Here is a 9,323-nt window from a genome sequence, read left to right on the forward strand (position 1 = left end):
CTTCCTATGGTAAAGAGTGGGAGAGAACCACTCTAAGGATTGAGGTGAATTGGGAGTCTGGAGGGGAAGACCGAGAGTCAAGAACTGGCAGGTGTCTATTTGGAAGGCTCCAGCCTGCAGGTGCCTATCACCCAGAAGCTGGTGGAGCCAGGCCTGGTCTTGAAGACTAAGGCAGTGCTGCCCTCTTCTGGCCACACTGCCATCCGTCCTCTGCCAGGCTGAGCTACTGAGACTAGGGGCAGAGTGAGTGAGTGAGTGAGTGAGTGAGTGAGTGAGTGAGTGAGTGAGTGAGTGAGTGACTCACTCTCCAAAGATAGCGTGTGACACTCAAACCCCCTCCCAGGATCCCACAAGCTGACCACAGCCTCCAGCAACTGCCCTGGCTGGCGGACTTTCTCTAACTGCTCAAAGTCTTAAGGAATACAGTGTCTTCACTGGATGTAGTGTTATGCGCTAATCCCACTCTTGGAAGGCTAAGGAGAGCTTAGGCTACAAGACAAACAAACAAAACCACTGTCCCAGTCGGGTGTTGGTGGCGCACGCCTTTAATCTCAGCACTTGGGAGGCAGAGGCAGGCGGATTTCCGAGTTCGAGACCAGCCTGGTCTACAAAAGTGAGTTCCAGGACAGCCAGAGCTATACAGAGAAACCCTGTCTCGACACCTCCCTCCAAAAGAAAAAAACCCCACTGTCCCATCTAGCTAAAGCTCTCAGAGTATGCCCAGAGCTCCTTACTTGAGCAACGCCTCAGCTTGCATCCTTTGGTCACCCTGTGTGCTGTCTCTCTACCACTGCCTGCTCCCAGCAGTTTCCACGTGTCCATTTGGATTTTTTTCCCAAACCATTTTGGCCATGCCCTGGCTTCACTGTTCCTACCTTGGGGACTGGTTAGTTTGCATCTAACCAGGGACCAGAGATACAGCCCTAGAACTGGGGGAGTTTAGATTTCATCCAGGGCCATCCCCAGTTCTTGTTGGCAAAGGACTATGAGACCCAGAGACAAGGGGGGAAACCACACAGCTTGTCAGTGGCCACGCTCAAGTGGGCCTGCCCAGGAGCCCTGGAGGTCACCTAGTGGCCAGCATGGAAACCCAGATAAACGTACCAAAGATCCCCAGCCCCTCATCCGTAGCAAGGCCCAGAGGAAGCAGCTGAGAGTGTTTGCAAAACAAAGGAATGAATAAACAAAAATATTTATCCAATATCTCTGCATTCTGGCCACTCAGCAGGCACCAGCTCTGCTACCAGAATCCACAGTCAAGTTGCTCAATGTGATCTAGGAAAATAGCATGTGAGGCAGGAGGGAGGGGCATGCAACAGCAGAGACCTCAGTCACAAATGTCCACAATCAGTGGGCACAAGTGGGGTGAATGTTTGATGCCCATGGTGAAGGCAGGTATGCGGGGTTTGTGTACAGTGACCGGCTGGATGTCGTGGGAGCCAGGGCCAGGCCGAAGCGTGTGGTCCAAAGAATAGCCAAAGCGCTTGGCCATGCTAAACAAGGGGCTGCGGTTCTGGTAGACGGATGGCTCGGGTCGGGTATGCATAGCAGGTCCGGGACCTCCTGCTATATTCTCCTTGTGGAACCAATTCTTGTTTGTGGAAGCCAGACTATAGGAAGGGGCAGCTCGGAAGACAGGGATGTTGGTCCCCAGAGTGACTGGCAGCTGGTACTGGTTAGGAGCAGGGTTGGGATCCATCACTCTATATGGACACCGGAAGCCAAAAGTGTACTGGGGAGGCCGACGTTCCCCAGAGGGTCGAGTCTTCTCAAGGTTGTACTTGCAGGAGGCTGGCGTGCAATTTATGCCTGAAAATAAGGAAAGTGGAGAGAGCCTCACAGCTCCTGACACCAGCTGCTGGGTCACAAAGAGAGCTGAGTTCTTGCCCAGCTCTAGGGCCTTCAAACAGTGCAGCAGCAGACCTGGGTCATTAGGATTACATGGGACTGTGAGCAGGAAAAGGGCACTAAGACAGTCCTCAGGATGGCGACATTGTTGTATACAAAAGCCATCACTGTCATTGTAGCAATAATTCCTTGGCAGTCAACATGATGGCATTGCCCCGTGTCCCATGACAGGACCAGGAAATTTTCTTTAGCTCACTAGATATGCGAACTCATTAGCATGAAGACGTAACTACTTTGACAAGAGCCCTGTGACATCACAACACAATGTATATTAATGTATATTATCACTGGGGTCTATGAATGGAAACAGGGACACGTGCATAGTAATGGCAACATTGTGTCCATTTTCTCTTTTTAAAGACAGTTATTATGTAACCCTGGCTGACCTGGAACAGGTTGTGTAGGCCAGGCTATCCTACCTCTGCTTTCCAACTGCTTTGACATTTGTGTCTTGTTGTGTATTGAGATGCCAGCACTCTCGGGTATGCCCTGCTTTGTCCCTTTCCAGGTGCTAAGGATGGACAACACACACACACACCTCATCCTCCCAATGACCCACTTTCCCAACCAATCTTACGTGGGTTGGAGATGCGCTCCTCCATGGGGACCTGGGGGCAGGTGGATATTCCAAAACGAGTTACTTTGGGATCCAAGAAATAGCAAGGTCCGGGGCTGTTTATGTCTATGATCCCTGCAAGGGAAAAAAAAGAGCTGGCCTGTTACAGCTGCCACCCCAGCAAGGGCTCCCTTCAGACTCCTTTGGCTCTTAGCTGTCTGTGGACTTTGATTTCCTTATCTGTAAAATGGGACCTTTTGTGCAAGGCTGCCGGAGGCTGCTGGCAGGACCACAGTGTGTGGTCAGTCTCCTACCGCAGACACATCCGGATTGGTGCCAAGGGCAGTGACAACCACTGCAGCTACTGGGAGTATTGAGAAAGGGCTCAGCCCCAGCCAAGAAACCTCTGCCAAAGGGATGTTAAGGCGGGGGGGGGGCGGGGAGGCAGTCACCCTAGACCTCAGGGCCCCAAACACACGACCATATCCCCGCCCAGCCTCTCATCTCACTGGGCTTGGCTGTCAGCCACAGGTCATCGTTGACTACTACAAGCTTCCGCAACAGAATAAGTGACACCAGAGCCAAAGAGCCCCAGGGAAAGAGAGCCCTGCTCTGCCAGTGACAGGCCCAGGCCCCTCAGCTCCCTGGGTGGGGATCTGCCTGATCTACCTTCAGATGGTGTGGGTCCATCTTACTGGCTTCCTTCTGTCTCCATCTTCACCAGCCACAGCCCCCAGTGGACTGTGTCAGCAACCTTGGACATTAGACCTGACCCTTAAGGGACAGACAGTGGGGACTGCTCACGTTTCTTAGTGTGCCGTGTATGCAGACTGTAAGCTGGCTCCTGGAACATGGAGATGTCATGGGCTATATAGCCAGTACAGGATGACCGGAGGTACTTGGCAGGCCCTGGACCTGGGACGACAAACAAGACATCCTTTAGCCTCAGCCCTCAGCCCACGGGGGCTTTGCTCTGGCTAAAGGCATACTGCCACGAGCTGGGCATCAGCTGGTTCCCTACAAGGTAGTATGCAGAGATAAAAGGCAATTTCCTGTGGATCCAGCTCACTGTAAGGAGAGAGGCGACCGTCATAGTCAATGGGGAGCTTGGTCCTGTAGCAAGACTCAGGCTAGGCACTTGATATGGTTATTTCAGTTGAGCCTCTAGACAACCTTATTAAGACAGATACTTTCATCTTTTTCCATCTTACAGATAACAATACTGAGGCTAAGAAATCATCACTCTATCCAGCCACAGTAACTGGCGATGGGAGACTCAAGAGAGCCCAAACATTCCATCATTCACCACGCTAAGACACTTCCCAATAATCAGTCAGTGACAACTTAGTGAGAATTCATTCGCCTGGTCTCCGCTTGAAGGAAATAGAAATCACTAAAGGCAGGGCTGGTGGTGACTTGGCTGAGTGGACCAGCCCTCACCTGTAACGTACGGGCCCCAGGGTTCAGTCCCTAGCACCCTGAAAGGTAAAAACCAAGCTAAAAGTTCCTAATCCTTATCCCTGAAACATGCTGTATGCCCCTATGTCCTGACCTTCTTCTAGCATCTCAGAGCCAGTGGGTGGGCTTAGCTTGGAGGTTCAGGTTGTGTTAAGGTCCTGAGGAGTGTTTGCTGGAGTTTCACTGGAGGCAAGGCTGGCAGGCAAGGCCTTCAGCAGCAGGCTAGCAGAGTGGGCCCTAGGATAGGGCTGCTCTCACCTTTGACTGTGGCCATGATGACAGGGGTCTGCTTGATTTGATGCCATGAGGGCACCTCTTCCTCTTTCTCTGGGTGCTGTGCGTAGAACACATAGTTCCTGGCCCCCTTGGACTGTTTCATAGTGAAGGCTGAGAGAAAATAGTAGCTGTTACAAACAGTGCCTGAGAAGCCGGGAGCCAGTACCCCTGCCCAGGCCCCTCTATTCACTCCCCAACCCACTTCAGAGACACCAATCAGCTAGGGGAGGGGCTGTGTGAGAAGATGCCTCGGCTCAACAGCTGAAGCCACCACAGAAGTGCAGCCAGCAACAGGAGGCGGGGGGGGGGGGGGGGCAGTGGCTGGAGTGGAGGATGATGTCACATCACAGCAGAACTTGGACTGTGAGGCCCGGAGTGTTTATTTCTCCCGTTGCCGTGGTGCCTGAACTGTGGCATGGCAGCTCTCTGCTGAGAGCCCAGATACAGGAAAATTCAGCTCCATGTCCTCTCATATATCCAACCAGGCTGAATGCCCTGGGCGTTCCCCAATACCCCTGGTCTGGGAAGGGAGTAGTGAATGACATGGACCCTGAGCCAGCTGCTCACTACCAGTAGGTGTTTTATAATTGGGGACAGGGACAGAAAGGTTGAGTGGGTCCTGGGCGAAGGGCTCCTGCCCACTCCTACAGCCCCTGGGATGGTCTACACCCGCCCCCGTGTCCTTTCCACCTATCTCCTCTAGACTCTGGATAAGTCCTCTCTTCTATCAGAGTCTACTTCTGTAAGCTAACCTATCTCCCACTAAGGTCTCTCACAGCCCCTTCCCAGATTCCTTTGCCAAAGCACGATATCATTAAAGATCCACATCTAGCTAAAGGAATACTTGCCTAATGGTAGCGTTTCATACACAGTGTGGGGAACAAACAGGATGATAAAGGGCTCACACTGGGGTCTACAGCAGTAGGTTTATAGAGAGCACACCTGAGGGAGGATGTTAGGAAATATGAGTGTCAATGGCTATGCAGTCTCCATGTGACAGAGAGATGAGCCCCAGGTCTAGGAAAATCCCAGAGATGGCTTCAGCCTAAGAGCCCAGAGGGATCCAGGACCCAGCCTTACATCCACCACTGAGATTAGATCTGAGCCAGGTTAAGAAAGGTCTCTGTCTGTCATGGGAACTAAAGGATGAATGGTAGTGGCCTTTAGATGGGGTGTAGACACTGAGGCCACAGCAGGGAGCAAGGAATTATCCTGAGCCCCTTAGTGTCATTAGTGACAGGAGAGGAAGCAGAACACAAAATGCAGGAATCTCTTCAGGTCAGTCTCCCTGTTCAGAGAGCTGCCATTGTGGGGGTGCTCTGAACTCTAGGCATCCGCCAAGTGCAGCCATCATCAGGCATGCTGGAAAGTCAACAGTCTTGGGGACAGAAAGGCTCAGAACAGAGCAGGCTCCCAGCCACCACCAGCAGCCCCTCTGCTGGGGACCATGTCTCATCTCACCCCACCCTGTAAGCACTCTCCCCTGCCTGGTGGAGTTCTCCAAGTGCTTCCTTCCCAGGAGTCTGTTCTATTCCTGTCACATGCCACCTTCAGCTGGCCCAAGTTGCTCACTTCTGTGGCATGCACCTCTGATGGAGTCTGGGATCCTCTGAAGCAGGCCCTTGGCTGCTTCAGACCTGAGATGATAGCTCTTCCATTCACAGCTTTGGTCACATAGGTTCCAGTATCCACCTGTTCCTCACAACACGGTGGCAGCCCTGGTTCATGGCTACCTCCTAACTCCTATCATGACTTGGTAACTTTGGTCCACCTAAGATCCACTCCCCAATCAATGCACAGTCCTCCTCATGCGCCAAGACCTCTGCCAAGTCCCTCCCAAGCCCTGTTCCCAACAATACCAACTGCCACCTCCCTAGACAGAGCCCTCCTAGACAGAGCCCTCTGTTTCCTACTCCCCAGCAGTCTATGTACCAGACCAATGAGCTCCTGCCTCCTCCTCCTCCTCCTCACCTGCCTTCAGAGCTCTCAGCCTTGGATTTGGCAACCTCATTGAGCCTCACGTAGAAGCAGCTTGCTCTGCTGTCCCCAGATACTATCCCAGCATGCCTCACTCCCCTCCACAAGACTGGACCTCCATGCAGTTCCTACCCACCTGCACAAGTGAAAACAGAGACTATGAAGTGCTGGAGCTGCAGCCCTCTCAACGAGCTTCCCCTGGAAGCTATGGCTGCTCTTCCAATTTCCACATCTACTGGCAACTCTTTTTTTTTTTTTGATTTATTGATTTATTATATGTAAGTACACTATAGCTGTCTTCAGACACTCTAGAAGAGGGCATCAGATTTCGTTACGGATGGTTGTGAGCCACCATGTGGTTGCTGGGATTTGAACTCGGGACCTTCGGAAGAGCAGTCGGTGCTCTTAACCACTGAGCCATCTCTCTAGCCCTTCTACTGGCAACTCTTATCACCTCTGATAGCCAAGGTTCCTTCCACCTGTTGACGGCTCTGCCTCTAGGGCCTAAAGAGATGGCTCACTGGCTAAGAACACTTCCAGTTCTTCCAGAGGGCTGGGGTTCAGCTCCCAGAACCCACATCATAACCACCCATAGCTACAGTTCCAGGGGGTCCAATACCCTCTTCTACCATCTAAGCCCTGCATGCATGGTGTACATAAACATACATTCAAGCATACACACACAGTTATAAAATGAATAAATAATCTCTAAAAATAAAAACAACCCTGCCCTTGAGCCCACACATGTCTCTGTACCTACCTGTCTGTCTCTGCCATTTCACAGACCCATTTACTCAAAGGGTGTTTTCTCTGTGGTGGCCAGTCTGCCTCTCTTTCCTCCTTGACTCACTGAAAGCTGGCTTTAGGCCCATTGCTCCACCCAAGCTAAGTTGGATGAGATGTCCACAGACCTGCACGCAGACGCTGAACACAGTAGACTCTTAGCAACCTCTTCTGATTTGGCCACTTGGTAGCATTGAACCAACACTGCCGACCACTCCTCCTGCTTCACACAGACCCTCTCCCAGCTCCAAGATCTTCTCCTGGTTTTTCGTCCCTGGTTTCCACTGTTCCTTTACTGGCTTGCTTCTGGGTCTTCTTCCTCACCCCGACCTTTCAGTATTGGCAAAAGTTTATTAATCACAAAAATGGAAAACAGTAACTTTGCCTGGAAGCAACCTGGCAGGCTCAGTCTCAACCAGGTGACACACGAGATGAAGCTCAGTGGGTAAAGTACTTACGATGCAAGCGTGAGGAGCTGAGCCTGGGCTCCCAGGATCCTCATGAAAAGCTGGGTGATGCAGTGCGTGCCTGTAATCCAGCACTGGGGAGGAGTACCTGGCCCTGCAGCTTACCTGATCAGTGAGCTTCAGGTACAATGAGAGAAGGTGAGGAGCAATAGAGAAAGCTACCCAATGGTGACTATCACAGATGGCTTCTACACAGATGTATAGTGTATGTACATCTCACACAGAAGTTGTTATCATTTTATTATTGTGTGTTGTATGGGTGCCTACATGCTACAGAGGAGAACTCTTAGAGTCAGTGTTCTACTTCTACCATGGGACCCAGGGATTCAGGTCATCAAGTTAGTGAGTGCTTCTACCCACTATACTATCTTGGTTTGCTAAGGGGAAGTCGGGTACAGGTCTGACCATGTAGCCCAGGCTGTCCTGGAACTTGCCATGTAGACCAGGCAGGCCTTGAACTCATAGATATTGCTTGCCTCTGTCTCCTGAGTGCTATGTCTAAAGTCACGTGCCACCACTCATTCCACAATATTTTAAAATTAAAAACCAAAACAAAGACAAACAACACAAAATCCCACCAAGGCAAACACTGGTGCCTCCTGGAAGGATACACCAGGAGACCACAACACCACTCTGTTGTGTTTCCCGAAGATAAAAATCTGACCACAAGAATACCAGACAAACTGACTGGTCCACAAGGTAAGAAACTGGCCTGGAGTCAAAAAACAAGAACAAAACCTGCCAGTATCACAGAAAACAAAGAAATCCTGAAGAACTGTGACAGATTTGTAAAAACTCAAAAACCCAGACAGCTCAATGCAACATGGAAGGGAGAGCTTGCTTTTGTTTTCTTATTTATTTTTATTTTATATACGTTGATGTTATACTTGTATGTGAAGGTGTCAGACCCTATGGAACTGGAGTTATAGGCAGGTACTAGGAATTGAACTGGGGACCTCTGGAAAAACAGCCAGTGCACTTAATCACTGAGCCATCGCTCCAGCCCTGGCAGGGCTCCCTTTTGATGATGTCAGGAAAATTGGCCAAAGCAGAAATAAGTCTATGGCTTATTTCAAAATGTAGCCATGTTTATTTCCTGGTCAATCATTGTTCTTAGAAAACACTGACTTGTTTAAAGAAAAATTATAGAAACAAAAGATAAATAGATAGATAGATGCATACATATATAGATTAAAATAAAAAGCATCTGCCTTTACTTCCAACACTTAGGAGGCAAAGGCAGGCAGAATTCTGAGTTTGAAACCAAACTGGAGTAAACTAATGTATAGAGTGGACCAGAATAATCAAGGCCGCATAGAGACCTTGTCTCAAAACAAACAAAGGTGCGGTAAAATAGTAACCCCTGGGAAATCTAGGCAAAGGGTATGTGAGAACTATTTGCAATAATCTTGCCACGTCTATGTAAGTCTAAAACTATGTACAGTAAAAAAAAAAAAAAAAATCAAAGAAAAAAATATCAAGTAAAGAACTTTGGACCCAAGTTGGAGTTTTCAGAACCCACAGAAAGCCAGCCTCAGTAGCATGTGTTTACAATCCTTGGCTCCCACAACACAATGAGAGGCTGAGGCAGAAGAATCCCAAGAAGTTGGTGGCACACACACTCACAGACACACACACACACACACACACACACACACACACACACACGAGAGATGGGGAGCGGGATGGGGAGAGACTTAAAAAACAAGCTGTCAGTACTAGTGTCTGCAGGCTCAGACCTGGATCTTTGTTTCTGCACAAGGCAGTCCCTCTCCTCTTGTGGCTTTAATCCCATTCATCAACAATTCCTCAGCATTTCTCCATCCTTCCTACATTCCCAGCAGCGTTAGGCTCATGCCTGTCCCATGTCATTTGGAGTTCACACTCTGCAAAAGCAA

The 9,323-nt window shown here is 50.0% G+C and overlaps 1 protein-coding gene across 2 annotated transcripts; it reads right to left on the minus strand.

The window, feature by feature from the left end:
- Window positions 1-1,231: 1,231 nt before the first annotated feature.
- On the minus strand, window positions 1,232-4,464 carry Cimap1c (ciliary microtubule associated protein 1C). Of its 2 annotated transcripts, XM_021173092.2 has the most exons (5): window positions 4,401-4,464; window positions 4,181-4,309; window positions 3,269-3,379; window positions 2,486-2,599; window positions 1,232-1,809 (listed from the first exon to the last, which is right to left on the minus strand). In XM_021173092.2, exons 2-5 carry the CDS (start codon window positions 4,299-4,301, stop codon window positions 1,328-1,330), a joined length of 828 nt encoding a protein of 275 aa, XP_021028751.1. In that variant the 5' UTR covers window positions 4,302-4,309; window positions 4,401-4,464; the 3' UTR covers window positions 1,232-1,327. The 2 variants fall into 2 exon arrangements, with proteins under 2 accessions (XP_021028751.1, XP_085684390.1); XM_085828264.1 differs by lacking the exons at window positions 3,269-3,379; window positions 4,181-4,309; window positions 4,401-4,464 and adding an exon at window positions 3,134-3,210.
- Between the last annotated feature and the right edge of the window lie 4,859 nt (window positions 4,465-9,323).

Source organism: Mus caroli, unplaced genomic scaffold (assembly GCF_978045245.1).
Source record: "Mus caroli unplaced genomic scaffold, Mus_caroli_1 scaffold_11, whole genome shotgun sequence".
Lineage (NCBI taxonomy): Eukaryota > Metazoa > Chordata > Mammalia > Rodentia > Muridae > Mus > Mus caroli.